This window comes from Nuphar pumila, chromosome 3, assembly GCF_984573655.1.
Source record: "Nuphar pumila chromosome 3, dmNupPumi1.hap1.1, whole genome shotgun sequence".
Classification (NCBI taxonomy): Eukaryota; Viridiplantae; Streptophyta; class Magnoliopsida; order Nymphaeales; family Nymphaeaceae; genus Nuphar; species Nuphar pumila.
Genome location: NC_143251.1, coordinates 24,328,809 through 24,344,775, shown reverse-complemented (window position 1 = coordinate 24,344,775; position 15,967 = coordinate 24,328,809). Strand labels below are relative to the sequence as shown.

At 35.6% G+C, this 15,967-nt stretch overlaps 1 protein-coding gene across 1 annotated transcript in view; it reads left to right on the top strand.

The window, feature by feature from the left end:
- LOC149842311 (calcium-transporting ATPase 5, plasma membrane-type-like) overlaps nt 1-15,967 on the top strand; it is a 37,165-nt gene that overhangs the window by 9,503 nt on the left and 11,695 nt on the right. Inside the window, exons 4-20 of the mRNA XM_089999057.1 lie at nt 1,745-1,860; nt 1,949-2,080; nt 2,203-2,292; nt 3,517-3,586; nt 6,897-6,967; nt 7,051-7,134; nt 7,443-7,520; nt 7,599-7,670; nt 8,728-8,811; nt 8,906-8,988; nt 9,068-9,176; nt 9,264-9,319; nt 9,430-9,472; nt 9,552-9,635; nt 9,825-9,962; nt 10,895-10,957; nt 11,041-11,139. Coding sequence (XP_089855183.1) covers nt 1,745-1,860; nt 1,949-2,080; nt 2,203-2,292; nt 3,517-3,586; nt 6,897-6,967; nt 7,051-7,134; nt 7,443-7,520; nt 7,599-7,670; nt 8,728-8,811; nt 8,906-8,988; nt 9,068-9,176; nt 9,264-9,319; nt 9,430-9,472; nt 9,552-9,635; nt 9,825-9,962; nt 10,895-10,957; nt 11,041-11,139 — 1,472 coding nt within the window. The remainder of the gene's footprint in view (nt 1-1,744; nt 1,861-1,948; nt 2,081-2,202; nt 2,293-3,516; nt 3,587-6,896; nt 6,968-7,050; nt 7,135-7,442; nt 7,521-7,598; nt 7,671-8,727; nt 8,812-8,905; nt 8,989-9,067; nt 9,177-9,263; nt 9,320-9,429; nt 9,473-9,551; nt 9,636-9,824; nt 9,963-10,894; nt 10,958-11,040; nt 11,140-15,967) is intronic.

Genomic DNA, 15,967 nt, shown 5'->3' with positions numbered 1-15,967 from the left:
GTGCCATATTGGAAAGTAAATCTGAGCTTCATAAGAAAAGGTCGAAGTGTCAAGCCTCATCTCCTTGTCATTGATAATCCAAGAGCACCACTTACAACTTGCAATATGTCTGAAAAGAGTAAAGATTTTAGAGCACAACCTAAAGCGTATCTGAAAAAATATGAATTAAGATTATAAAAATAAAACATATGCTTTGCAAGGAACATCTCGACATAATTTAGAAAATTTCATTATTCTTTGATTTTCTTGGTTGTTAATTAAGAAATTATAGATGTATCAAAAGCAAAGAAAATTATAGTGAAGAAAATTAAAATGTGCTAAAATAAACCCGATAATTGTGTCAAAAGTTGAGATAAAATTGTAATGTATCATGATAATATGAGTAACATTTCTGAGAAGGATATAAACTAAAGAATGATAAACAATTACAATGCAGGGCAAAGATAGTCAGCATGTGAATGTGTTTTTTGGCTATATTACCTTGTCAATTCTGAAGGGGCAAGGTGTTTGCATCCGATACTTTTGGTCATTGACACAGACACCAACACTGACACTCTTAGACACTTCATTTTTAAAATGTAGAAGTGTTCAAGAAACATGGACACTCGATGTTGCGTGTCCTACATTTTTGGGGTGTCTTGAATATGAAACATTCGATGTTGGACATTCATGTCTGCTTTAACCCTATTTTTTCTTATTTTATACCTAAAGGTGTCAAAGAGTCAAATATAGTCACGAACCTTGCCCATCATCAACACCCATTTAAGAGTAGACTGTCCACCCCTTTCACATTTTTGATGCAAATTAACTGTGTGATGCCACAGTTATGATAAACTGAGAGGTTGATAAGGTGATTTTGTACATCTTTTTGTTTATTTAACTTTTGGCAAAAAAGTCACGTTGAAATTGCAAAGACAGTTTATTTCTGATAAAGGACAAGCTACCTGTAATAATGCCCTTAATATGGCATGCTTGCATTTTGCAGATCCTAATATCTGGGCTCTTGAAATTATGTTTTCTTAATATATTTGCCATACATTTTCTGCTGCCAATCCTTGATCTCTGATGGCCTAGGATCTATTTCATATTGCATAGAATCAAGTGAATATTAACAATGGGGACCCAGGTGGAGTTGCAGATTCTGGTTGGGGATTGTGACTCGAAGTAGAGAACCCAATGGCAAGTCTGGTCTTTGTCACCTAGAAGGCTAGAACAGGATCCCGGAAATTATATTGTGGGATTGCATGTCCTTTTTTCATTTGTGGCCATACTTTCTCTTGAACTGTCCGAATCTCTAGTCAGTATAGATGGGCTGTTGGCCTCCAAACCTTTGACAGGTTCAACACATTATGAAATCTCTTTTTCTTGAAGTTACTTGAAGGCAAAGGGAAACCCACTTCATTTGGAAAAAGAACTAAAATTATTTTCTATGTAGGAACTAGCAGGACAGCCGTAATGAATAGACTGTAGGAGGCCTGTCTGGGCTTGAGCAGATCTTAGGTTCCTCTTTTGGAGCTGTGGAACTCTAGTTGAGCTAATATTAGCATTGTAAAGAGATAGCTGGTGAAATCCATTTTGAAGCACATGATCATGATGAAATCAATACATTATAAAATTGGAAATCCTTGTCAGTTCTTTTTTCCTGTCTATTTTTGCAAAATTGTTATTTACATATTAAATAGAGAAGAAGTTGGAAAGTAGATGAGCATAATTTTTCTCTTACATCTGCTTTTGGTTTGTTCAGTACCAGGTGCTCCCCAGGAACTCTCCCCCACTGCTCATGGGTTTGGAATTGGATGTGAGAAGCTTGCTGTTTTGACTCGCAACCATGATAGTTCATCCTTACAAGAATATGGCAGGGCAAGTTCTGGAAGCCTAAAAGATCTTGTATTAGATATTCTCATATATTATTCTTTCTGTAGCTGCTGCTTATACAGAGTGTGTTTAGGTTGAAGGGCTAGCTAATTTGCTAAAAACTAACCTGGATAAAGGGATTCCCGGAGATGAAAGTGAAGTTTTGGTTCGAAAAGAGGCATTTGGTGCAAATACATATCCTCGAAAAAAGGGGAGAAGTTTCTTTGTACGTTTCTTAGTTTTACTTTTCTGCTGCTTCCTTTCTGATTTCTTTTGTCTATTTCTTCGGTTTGTAAGGTTTTTTTTAATTTTTTTCATTACTTAAGTTTTTTTCTTTTGTTCTTTCAGCTTTTTCTTTGGGAAGCTTGTCAAGATACAACCCTTATTATCCTGATGATAGCTGCTGCACTTTCACTGGCATTAGGCATTAAGACTGAGGTAAAGTCTCTGAGTTTCTCTCTTTGGTTGTACGTTCCATTTGCTTTCTTTTTAAATTGCTCAATAAAGTATTTGGTTTTCTTATGCATTAGTGGAAGCTTTTGCTTGGTTTTGTCTTTTCATAATTATATTCCTTACCCTTTGTGGAATTCTTGGATTTTGTTTCTCACACAAAATATTTGCTCTGGTTAAGTTGCTAGATCCATATTTATTTAGAGGGTATGAGGCACTTTGTCTTATGATATGATGCACCAATGTGAAAACATATAGTTGAACCTCAACAGTGAGGAGATTGGGCTTTTACGGTGGTATGGCCTCTGTACCAAAAAGATCCACTCACACTTCCTTGCCACCTGGTGAAACAGTTAAAGAAATTCTAATATTGATTTAGTGCCACATGAATTCAAGAATCTCTTATTATTGGCTGCTCAATGTGATGCCAAATGTCTTATATGAAATGCTTGCATTGCAATTATATTTGATGATTGAGTCAACTAATTTCTGGTGTTTTCCTTAAGATGTGTCTTCCAGTGCTACTTGTCATTTATTGAATAACTATTGTTTATTTTTGTCTAATTCATGGGGTTTTATGACTGCTACTGTACTTAAATGTCACCTCAGATGTTCTTAACCTTGAAATTATATGCTGACTCGTATAAGTTGATTATTTCTTGATGAATTGGATCCTCATCGCTTGAGATTCTTACAGAAGCTAATACTTTCTATTATGTCTTAATGAATGTATGGACACTTTCAACTCAAACTTGTATTTTCTTTTTGAATTTTGGTTTTCAAAATAGTACATGTAACAAGCTGTTGTTGATGCTTTTGCTGTTGGTAGGAAGGCTTTCATGTTCTACTTGTGTTAGACAGCGTACTCGTGTTGATTCCTTTGTTGACACATTTGTGGATTAATTGTTTAGGCATACTGCGCTGCTTGAATGGCATATTGTTACTTGCCTGTATGTTTTCTGCTACTGGTGCACATATGCGTTGTCTTATGCCTACTTATGTTCTTAATCTTATTGGCTGATTTCCTGGGCTTAGTTTACATGTAGTCATTTCTGTGATGGTGAATGATTTACTTTCGGACAAACTTGATTTTGCATTTATGGAAACTGTTTATGACATGCTTACAAACCCATGGAGGTAATTCTTTTTCTTTTTCTTTCTGCCTCTACAATTTCAGCTGTTATACTTCAATTATTCTTTTATCTTTTGTAGGGCATCAAGGAAGGCTGGTATGATGGCGGGAGCATTGCTTTTGCTGTTCTTCTTGTAATTTTTGTCACAGGTATGTATCTTAAATATTCCAATTAAATGTTTTCTCTGTTTGTCTCTCATTAACTGTTTATATCATTTTTTTGATATTACAGTAATAGAAAAAAGTGTTTCCAGAATTAATTGTTTCTTTGCATATGAGGCTTACTGTTATTATTATTATTATCATCATCATCTTCATCATCATCATCTTTTTGCACATTTAGGAACCTTTTTGTTTGTCCACCATTTCGTCGATCACTTCACGAGCTCTAAAGGATGTGCTTATGGACTGGATTTTGTTTTCTATGTTTTTTCCCCACTGGCCACTATGATTATTATCGCAATACTCATAATACATCTATATTATTTCAGAATACACAATATTGTTATGGGTTTTTTAAACGTATCTAAGGTATTATTTATGATAATTTAAGAACATAATTAAAGATATTCCTCTTAAGTTGTGAGTGAAGTAACAAAAACAGCCAAACTAATCAGCTATTCACAAAGGACCACTGTGGTTTTTTGGTTATTATTATAATCACTTGTCCTTCATTTTCTTTTCTTTGCAGAATGTTTGAGCACAAAAATGATGCTATTGCCATAAGATGCCTTCAGTAGTTATTTGTTAACAGAAGTATACAAGACAACAAATTAGTTTATCAGTAAAGAACAACAATATAATTCTATAATTTAGGTTAGTATTTGGAATCTGTTAAGAAAAAGTTGGTTCCTTACAAATGGCCAATAAATTCCATGGGTTTTTTATAATTTACCCTAATTTTCTGGATACGTTTCCTGTTATGTTTGTATTTAGGTGTTCTAGTGTGGTTAAATTTCCTATTGCATTAATATTTCTGTTTATGTGGGGCGTCCCATGTATGGTATCATTTTGTAATCATATCAGTTGTAAAGTCCTGATTGTATTCTACCCTACTAGGTTAATATTACATTAAGAAAATTCTGAGGTGCCACCCGTCACCTAGCAGCAGAATCAAGGGCACCTTCTCTATCCTTCTCTCTTCTCTCTCTCAAGCGCTTGATTTGGGATCAGATTTACAATAGAATTAATGTTACATCGTAGGTAGAGTTTGATGTCTGCAGGTACATCTCTTCCCTCATTGTTTGTTGACATAAAGAGCTTTTTTTTTAATGAAAAACCAATGGGGGATTAGGCCTTTTTCTATTCCATTCATCAAGAAACGTATTTAATTGCAGATAATCTTCCCATTTTGGAAGCCAATCCAGTGGTTTATGTTTCCGATTCATAAATTCCCTTTTCTCGCATAACTTAAACAAAATGATTCCTAAATGTTGAATCTTTGATCCTCCAAAACAATCATGATCCACCAGGCATTTCATTCCCAAGTGTCCATATCTTCCATTCCATGAACTCAAAATTGGAGCAAATAAAAGGTTGTGCTTGAGCTGGGATGTCTTCCCTAACAATTGATAAACAAATTAATTCTGGATATGTAAGGTCTTTAGTAAGCTCTATGCCTCTAATTGATAGAAAGCCTTCTTTGTTGTGAGCTGAAAATGCAACAAGCTCATAAAGCACATTCTATTTATGAGCTGAAGTTCTCATGCCAAGCTAGGGCTTGCTCGCTTAATAATTGATCTGAGCTTGACCCTAAAGCTTGGGCTCTTTAAGAGCTTGATAAGCTTGTTTAGTTTCTCTGAATGTATATTATGCACACACACACACACACACACACACACACACACACACACACACACACACACTATATGCCACGAGCTGGCCCGACCCACCTTGGGTGCAGGTTGACTACACCTGGTGCAGTGGGACCTGAGTCCTGCTGCACCAGCGTCGATGCGGATTCCCTGGTCTCTTTGGTGAGTCCATGTGGCACAGTTTAAGACACAAACTTCACGTGGCCTGGCTTCTTGCAATAGTCCTTCCTAAAATTATAGTCTCCCAAACATATGATTGAATACTAAAATATACATATATCAGCCAACCTCATGCATCTCAGTGAGTGCGACATAACATCTTCACCTTCAATAGAAAATGCAACCTCCAAAACACTCTTCTAAAATCCACTAATACTCATTTTTAATCTGTTTGCATTTGCACAAAAATGTATTATGCATTCTTCAAGTCTCGAAACTCAAGGCTGAAGAACACAAGTGGTTCAAGGCACTCAGACACCTCTAAGCTGTTGCACACGTGCAACCCTGCATACACCTCTAACACAGCCAAAACATTGATTTTTAACACCTTAGAACCAGTCCTAGGTTCTTAGAACAAGCTGCCTCCCTTGATACCTCTTTAAAACTTCTCAAAACCTCAACACCACAGGTGAAATTGCTCATCCAACTCTTATATTGTAATTATATATCAAGAATGGCCCAAACCAAAGTGATTCAAGGCACTCAAACCCCAAACATAGATCTAAAACTGTGTTTCTCCAAGACTGGCCCTATTTCCAGAAAACAGGACAGAAACACAAGAAAACTGGCTCCAAATCAAACAATATCTGTTTCTAAAATCTTGTTTTCAACTACCGTTCCAGTGGCAAATAGCCATATTTCAAACTATATAACCAACTGTGCACTTGTAAGCAATGAACATGAATACATCCAAAACATGGCCTTAGATTTTAACTTTCTCTTGATAGCCATATTGGGCAATATGCACATTAAATTTAAATCCTAGGACCAGTGGGATCCAAACCTGAGGTCTGGTAGAAATAGACCATATTAGAGTTTTTTTTTTGAAAACTTTAAATTATTTAGACGTGATCTTTTAATGCTTTCTCAAAACAAATGCATTTTTTTCTGGCATTTGTGAAAATGAATTCCATTCATTTTTATTTTTCAATGTTTTGTTTTGAAAAACATTTTAAACTGAATTTTGCTATATTGTTATTTTTAGTCCTCAGTGTTTAGCTGAGTATAATCTTAAGGGTGTTCCCCTTCTGTTATCTAATGCTGCACTTCCAGTGCTCTCTGTTGGAGAAGTTATGCATGATTAGCTTGTGTCCTTGCCTCCTCAAGGTATCCCTTCCGTGGTTCTTCCCATGTTTCTTTGGGGCTATTATCATCTCATACTCCGTTCCTAGTCTTGCCTTGTGTTCTTGTGACAAATATATATTAAAGGCCTTTGTTATGTTTAGTCTACATGTTATTTGCTAAAATCATGATGGAAATTATTGGTAATATTAGCTTTTACTGATAATTGTTCACTTACATTTTTATTATAGGTCTATGTTTTTTCAAGAACATTGATGAGGCTTCTCTGTTCGAGCAGCTATAACATGATATCAATTTCTTTTAATTAATATGGCTACTGATATGGGTTCTTTTGTTATTTTCAGCTACTAGTGATTACAAGCAATCTCTTCAATTCCAAAGCTTAAATGAGGAGAAGAGAAACATAAAGCTTGAGGTTTGTGCTATTTCACCTGTGAACAAATTGGCTGCCTTCATATATATGCTTGTATACAAATTGAACCATTGTGGGATATCTAGGTTATCCGTGGTGGTCGAAGGTTTGAAGTGTCAATATTTGACATTGTGGTTGGCGATGTTGTTCCCTTGAAAATCGGTGACCAGGTAAGAGAATGTTCTACCTACACTTATATTAGTTTATTGAGCATAGCTTTTCATTCGAGAGTACTGGTAATGCATTAATCATCAAAACTCGGACACAAAATTTTAAGATTTTGGTGTAATATTTGAGATAAGCTTATTTTTAAGGTTTTTTTTCTGTTGCATTTCCTGTCTGTAATGCCTTTCAGACACTAATTTCTCATTTTAAATGTTTAGTTGCCTAGCAGTTAACCTTTAATGCTTGGTCTGTTTGGTCACCGTGTTGCAGCACACATATTTTAAGTCATTTTTTGAAACTCCTCTTTGATTAGGTTCCAGCAGATGGTGTGCTTATTGTTGGGCATTCTCTTGCAATTGATGAGTCCAGTATGACAGGAGAGAGCAAAATTGTAAGGCTGATTCTTTAGTTAATCATGTTCAGTTTTGCTGGTGTGAAACTAGCAACTTAGACGTATCACTGACTGCAGATTCACAAGGATCATAAGGATCCTTTTTTGATGTCTGGCTGCAAAGTTGCTGATGGGTATGGTAACATGCTAGTAAGTATTCCTTGATGTCTTTCTTTGATTTTTCAGTACAATTTATATAGCCAGAAGCGCTAGGCGGTGCCTAGTCGGTAGACCCCTAAAAAGTCTAGCCGAGGACTAGGCGGGACTAGTCGGAACTCCAATTAAAAAATAAAAGAATATATAATACATAAAAATATATTTAATTCTTTTCATAATATTTTCATAAGACGAGTACACAATACACATGCTTCCACAACATAAATATAATATTTGTCAATTATTCATAACACATATACATATCTTATTCATATCATAATAAGAATATATATATATATATACACACACACACACAAATCATACTTTCTGTCTTTCAATAATACCAAAAACATGCTTCAAGCTTTTATAGAAAAATTTACAAAAAATCACACACATATACACACAAAAATCACATATATATATATATATATATATATCACTTTCAGCCTTTAACCAGAAAAATCATTATAAACAAACTAACACACACATATATAAAACATAATCATTTAGAATTAACTCCCTCTCTTCGTACAATTCTAAAAATAATAATAATAATAATAATAATAATAATAATAATAATAATAATAATAATAAAGATCACTAAACTGTCCCTGTGCCTAGGCAAGAGCAGCTTAGTTGCTGACTAGGTGCCCTAGTTGATGCCTAGTCGGCAAAATTGGTACCTTTTAAGGTGCCCACCTAGGAATTGCAAACCTAGGTGTTTTACTGTCATCTTGGCCGACTAATCAGTGCCTAGTCGGCATTTTTGACTACATTGAGTACAATGATTGTTGTGCTCCATAATGCCTTCTCTTGAGAGTTGAGAATAGTGATAAAATCCTGAAAGTATCAAAAACTTTGAAGATAGTGATTCATTACATGACAGGAAATGGTCAGAATTGGAGGCAGAATTATGTGCATGAAAGAATGTGGAGTTACTATTTTCTTTTTGGGATGCCTTGTTTACTTGACCTGTCTGTCATTGACAGCTTACATGTAGGAGTTTTGACTTTTCCAGCTGTGTTGCTGTTTCATTTAAAACTTTTCACAGGTAACTGGTGTTGGATTGAACACTGAGTGGGGGTTATTGATGGCCAGTATATCAGAGGATAATGGTGAAGAAACACCTTTGCAGGTTTGTGTGGTCAAGGATGTTCTCTTCTTGTGTAACTTCTGCATGTTATGGTTAATTTTTCCAACTTTTTAAACTTTATGTGGGAACATAACAGGTACGTTTAAATGGTGTGGCCACTTTTATAGGCATTGTGGGGCTTTCTGTGGCTCTCGTTGTTCTTCTGGTCCTTTTGGTTAGGTATGTTGAACTGATCGTGTCTGCAAGAGAGGCTTTTCTTATTTCTTAAATGATTCTTATCCCTTAATAAATGTTTCAGATACCTAACTGGTCACACGACAAACCCTGATGGCTCAGTTCAATTTAAATTTGGAAAGACTCGAGTTGGTACGGCACTAAATGGGATTGTTAAGATCATAACTATAGCGGTTTGTGACACTTATGTGGATCAGTTCATTGTTTGTTTTTATTTGTTTTTTACACCATAATGCTAAGGGCTGGCTGCAATTAATTAGGTGACTATTGTGGTGGTTGCTGTTCCTGAGGGTCTTCCATTGGCTGTGACCTTAACGTAAGTGATGTTATGAATTGGTTCATACAAATATTGATTTTTTCTTCTTCTAATGCTCTTGTGCTGACCAACTGTCTTTTGGCGGTGGCCTTTGTTCTAAATGATTCAAGTCTGGCGTATTCAATGAGGAAAATGATGATCGATAAAGCCCTGGCACGTATACTTATTTTCAACTTTCAACATCTTATATGATGGATGCAAGTTTCTGGATTTGTGACTGGGGAAAATGCAGGTGCGCAGGCTTTCAGCTTGTGAAACCATGGGATCTGCCACAACAATTTGCAGTGATAAGACTGGAACACTTACCTTAAATCAGGTCCTCATTTTTCTTTTCACTTTCATTTTAGTTGGTTCTTGGTTAGTGGACCGACAAAAATACAGAAGTCAAGTCATTTTGAACTTTTTCCTATTGACCATCCTGTAATGTCCATTACTAGTGTTTTTTTCTTTTCTTTTATTGAAAATAATATATCTCCAGTTTTATATTCTTTTTTTTTAATCTCAGATGACTGTTGTTAAAGCATTTGTTGGTGGGAAGATCTTAGAAGCACCTGATAGAATAGAATTGCTTTCAGCCAAGGCATCTTCTCTCTTAATTGAAGGAATTGCACAAAATACTACTGGCAGTGTATTCATTTCAGAGGTAATGTTCATATATGATCAGTTTGTGTAATTAAGATCTGAAAGTGATTAGCCTGATATTAGGTTCTTTACAACCAAATAATTTAATTATCCTCCGCTGATGATACTCTGATTTCCAAGCTTAAATTGTCTAGCTGACATCCTTGGTTGTATATTCGGAGTGAGGAAATGGGTCAACTTTGTTGTCTAATAATTACTTTATTTTTCCCATTTCCTGTTCATGATATGATGATATTCCTCTTGCCTATGGTAGTTTGATACTGCAACTTGCCAGCGGATACATGTTGACACAGATACCAGCATTGAAACTCCCTGGACATTTGTGATACTCCATATGTTGCCTACACTTGTGGGCACTAGTGGACAATTATTTATTATGTTTATTTGAGGCTTTCTTTTTTTGTTCAATACTGAAACATACATTTTATGGTTACTAATTTACTATTGCCTTTTATGAAAAACTGCAACCATCTTAAAGATTGAGAGTTCTTAACATTTTGTGATACTCCACATACGTTTCCTACACTTGTAGGCACCTGTGGACAATTATTTGTGTTTTTCATTTCAGACTTTCTTTTTGGATTCTATACTGAAAGATACATTTTTATGGTTACTATTGCTTATTTTATAGAAACTACAGCCATCTTGAAGATTGAGAGTTCTTACATGAATCATCAATTGAAGAATTATTAGAATGAAATACTTGTATCTTAGTGCATTAGCGGCTTGATGACTTTTTCCCTTTTACCATAGGTGTTACGTGTATAATTTATCTGGCTGAGTTGCTTTTCAGCTGCCACCTTTGGATGCATCATGTATCCAGCCAGATACAATTTAACTTTTCTCCAGCCCGTTGAGAGCCCAAATGATGGAAAAATTGGACCTATGAAATAGGAGATCTAACACCATTGAACTTACATAATCTTTTAACAGGATGGTGTTGTTGAAGTAACTGGGTCACCTACTGAAAAGGCTATTCTTTATTGGGGACTCAAGGTCTGAATGCTTCTTTGTCTGTTTTAGCTTCCTTGCCTTTGCAGTTTTGGTGCTGATTTCTGGCAATTTGGCATATTTTTAAGCTTGGTATGAAGTTTGAGGAATTACGCTCACAGTCGACAGTTATAAAAGTTTTCCCTTTCAATTCAGAGAAGAAGCGTGGTGGGGTTGCTGTGCAACTGGTAAATGCTATTTTTGTTAAGGACTCTTTTTGTGTGTGTCTGTGTTATTTGCATCTCCAATCATGATACCTTTTCAAAAGTGTTTGGTTTGGACTTATCATTATTCTTTTACATCATTGACAATTTATCCTCGCGTGGTATTGGTTTCTTGTTGAATTTTATATGCTTCTTCTATTGCATTTTGTTTTGGAAATAGTTTGTTCTCCAGCTATGTCACACGGACTCTTCTAACAGGCACTGCACCCGTACCCAGGCGGGTGCGACACTTGGACACAACTTCTTTTGTGTTAGGTGAAATCAACCACACTGCGATCCATTTATATCCAAAAGTAGATTCAGTTAACCCTAATCAAATCCATTTTATCTATATTATATATATAAATACATAAATGCACACAAATACACGTAGTGTTAACTTAAAACTGTTAAAAATTATATATATATATATATATATATATATATATCCTCCCTGCACCCCCGCACCCAAGTTTTTTTAAAGTGCCGCATGGCCACATCCACACCCGCACCTATGTGACATAGTTCTCCAGTACTGATAGTCATTTTTCTCATTGTCATGGTATAAATAAATTGCCATAGTTTCTTTAACTTGTTATTTTCATGTTCACTTTATACCACGTTTTACTAACAGCTGTTAAACATCATGCATGCTACAACCACATTGTCATCATCATATCAGCAAAAATGTGTGGTATAATATGGTCGATCTGAAAACCTTGGCTAACATGTGATCTATTGACAAGATTAATGTCATGATGTAACCCTTCTAATCTGAATCTCTGATGCTTGGTGAATAAATATTTTCCAAATTAGACACTGCATGGTGGCACATTCTGCTTGGGTGTGAAAACAGGTAACTCGGTAATGATGGCTATCAACTTTTTTTTGTTTGCTCGGGTTTTTCCCTAGGGTTCATGTGTTCGACTTGCTTGGCTTCTTGAAGGCCTACCTTGATCCGGTCTACCTATACTGGTGTACTTTAATTTTTAAGTTCTGCTTTTCTTTTTCCTTTCCATGATCTCTTTTCCCAACGAATTCTTGTCAAATGGCCTCCTAGTTCACTTCTTTACCATCTCAACTTGGAAGACCCTATTGTTTTGTGTATTTGAAATTCATGCACTCTTACAACTGTTTTAATGTGGTTTTCCTTGTTATTGTTGCTGCCAATCTGATTTTTCTCCTTCTTCCTCTTTGTCTTCTTCTTGTCCTTCTTCATTTTATCGTTTGACACCTTGATGCCGACTTATCACATCACCCAGATACTGCCGACTCATCAACTACGAATGGTTCCTTAAATCAGTTATAATTTGTTTGATGGTACTTACTACACCAATAACCATACTAGAGCTAGAGCTAATTCATGCACCAATGCCTGACTTTTGGAAGGGCTGCATTTATTAGATAAAAGGCCAATGTAGGCTATGCTTGATATTTTGGTGATTCATGATAACTTATATGGATTGCATGGCCTTCGTGTGAGGCATCATTCAAATGTCTGTCCTATCAGCTTTCGATGGTAGGATAGTGGTCTACTATGGTAGTGACATGTGATAGAGAATTAGGGTTTGATTCTCAAGCAATTTGTTCAACCTTTCTCAGGACCTACCTTCCCATGGTCAGATACTGCAGTAGTGGAGTCATGTGCCACAAGAGATTACTTTCAGATCCTAACAGTTCATATCCATCCAACTCCAACCTGGATCTGCTACCTCTCCACTGTAATGAAAAAGAGAAAAAAGATACGATAGAATGCCTCTTATGGGCTTACAAGAGCACAAGAACAAAGACCACCTATGGGTCAATACACAAAGTAAAGTTATAAATTTTTTATAGATAACAAATGCTTGAGAAAGCATAAAATTTGAAGGGTTCAACCCTTTTATATAGGCAAGAGAGAGCACAAGAGGCTCTTGGGAGCACCTCCCAACGGCTCGAAGGCTAGGGCATTATAAAGACTTTAATGCCCTTATCCAAAAAGAAAAAAATAAAAGAATAAAATAAAAGGAAAGAGTCAAAAGTTCTCCTAATGGGCACTACCTATTACATAATGTGAAAAGACTAAAATACCCCTAATGGGTATTACCTATTACATGAATGAGACACACACACACACATATATATATATATATACATATATATATACATACATACAATCATATTATATAGGTATATATACATATATGTACAATTTAACACTCTCCCTCAAACTTATAGTGTAATCACCAAAAATTTCTCAAGAAATGAAACTGAAGAGAAAGAAGCACCTTTATGAAAAAGTCAGCTAACTAAAATTTTGATGCTACATATGGCAGGATAATAGTCTTCTTGAGATGCTCTTCATGAACATAATGGCAACCTATCTCAATATTTTTGGTTCATTTATGAAATGCGTGATTGCCAGCAATATAGCTGGTGCTTTTATTATCATAGCTGGTGCTTTTATTATCATAGCATAACCTTGAGGGTGACTGCAAAGACAACCCCATGTCCTCTAATAATCTTTTCAACCACACAATTTCGGATGCCGTGGTGGCCATGGCGTGATACTCAACTTCAGTTGATGAAAAAGATACTTTTTGCCGCTTATATTTTCAGGACACCAACGAGTCACCTATAAACAAACAAAAACCTTTAGTTGAACGTCTATCATTGGGATCTCCTCTCCAGTAAGAATAAGCAATTAAGTCAAGTGAGAAGAAAGAAGATAATAAAATTCTTTTAGAAACAAAATTTTGTAAATATCTAATAATGAGCGTAACAACACTCGTGTGCACAACTGTAGGAGAATGCTAGAATTAACTAATTGTATGCACTGCATGAGAAATATTAGGTCTGGTAATGATTAAATAAGAGCCCCGATGATTTGACTGTAAGGAGCAGGGTCATCAAAGAGTGTGCCATCATTTATCTTTATTTTTGCGTTAATTACTTTAGGGACATACACTCTTTTTTCATCTGTAATGCCAGACTTGTTAATGATGTCAGTAACAAACTTGGATTAAGTTAGTAAACAACCATGAGCAAATAATGCAACCTTAATTCCTAAAAAATATCTAAGGAAACCTAGATCAATATTTTTAGAACTTTGATTTAAAACATTTTTAATATAACTAACTCCATGTTTGTCTCTAGTGATGCTCATGTCGTCAACATAGAAAAGAAGAATAACAATACTTACATAGCAGTGTCAGTATAACAAGATTTAAAACCAAGTGCAATAATAACGAAAATGAATATATCATACTAGGCTTTAGGAGCCTGTTTTAAGTCATACAAGGCTTTACGTAATTGAAGAACCTTTCTTGTTGGAATTTTATATCTTGGTGGAGGATCTATGTATACTTCTTCCTTTAATTCATCATTTAAAAATGCATTTTTGACATTCATCCGATAAATGCGCCAATTCCTAATGACAACTATAGTTATGAGGGTTCTAACCAAGGTTGACAAACTAGGAAGCGGAAGCGGGAAGCAAGAAGCGAGAAGCGAGGCATTTTAAAATTTATAGGAAGCGAAGTATCAATTTGAAAGCGAAATATGAATAAAAAATAAAGCAATATGATAACTGAATAGGAATCGAACAAGAAACAAATAAAAACTAAAATAAAATTGATCATTCTTATATTTCATGATTTTTCACTAAAAGAGTTACGTTTTTGTTAAAATCTAACAATGATGGTTACCAATTTAGAGAAAGTACATGGGAAGTGAGAAAATACATTGAAAACATGAAAAAAAATATGAGAAAAGCATATAGGAAGCATAGACCATGCGTGTGGGAAGCATAGAAGAAGCGTGGGGGAATCGAGATTCCCATGAAGTTTCGGAAGCGAGGAGTATCGCGCTTCCGAAGCGAGTTTCCGAGAAGCGAGCTTCCCACCTACCTAAGAAGCTTCCGGTAACTCTGGTTCTAACAAAGGTCATCTTAGCTACTGGCGTAAAGGTTTCATCGTAGTCTATACCATATTCTTGAGAATAGCCCTTGGCTACTAATCTAGCCTTATATCGTTTTAAGAAACCATCACTCTTGGTTTTAACCTTATTAAATCCACCTACAACCTATAGACTTTTTCCCTTTGGGTAAATCTTCTATTTGACATGTCATTTATTCCAAAGCATATGAAAGTTGATACCCAGCTATTTGGCGTGTCATAGTCTTCTAGAAAATCATATGAAAGTTCACTTCAAATGTTTTCAAAGTCCTTTATTCCAATTTTCCAAAGCATATTGTTCTTATTGATTTTAGGTGTTGGATTTAAATATATTGTTCTTATCGGGGTTTATGGGCCCCTTTTGAAAAGGGTAATCAGTTCAGTTGGTTTGCCATTGGGATTTATCGTCCCAATTCACTTAGTCCTAAGAAAACAGGTGGGTCCTTGGCCTAGTGAATGGGAAAGATGGAGTCTCACACAGAGTGGCTCATTGAAGTTTTCGAAAGGGTTTCAAGATCTTTGTCCCAATTGGAAATCCAATGGGTGGTGGAGCCCACCACCACTAGTGTTATCTACCCTATTTGAAGTACAGCTAGATTTTCTTGGCCCAACTAAAATTGGGATTTAGTGGCCCTTTAGACCTTTGATGGGATTGTGAAACAGATCTTTTAAAAGAAAGCATTTTCCAAAAGTTTTATGAAATAAGAAATGCCAGTTTTTTTTATAGGCAAGCTGGGGTTAGGCAGACCCCTACCCTCTATATAACAATACCATTGGGATTCAAACTTGCAATGTCCCAACACAAGCTGATGTGCACTAGCTGCTCCTATGAAATAAGAAATGTCAGCTTTTGAAAAGAAAGTTTCATGAGTTTGCAA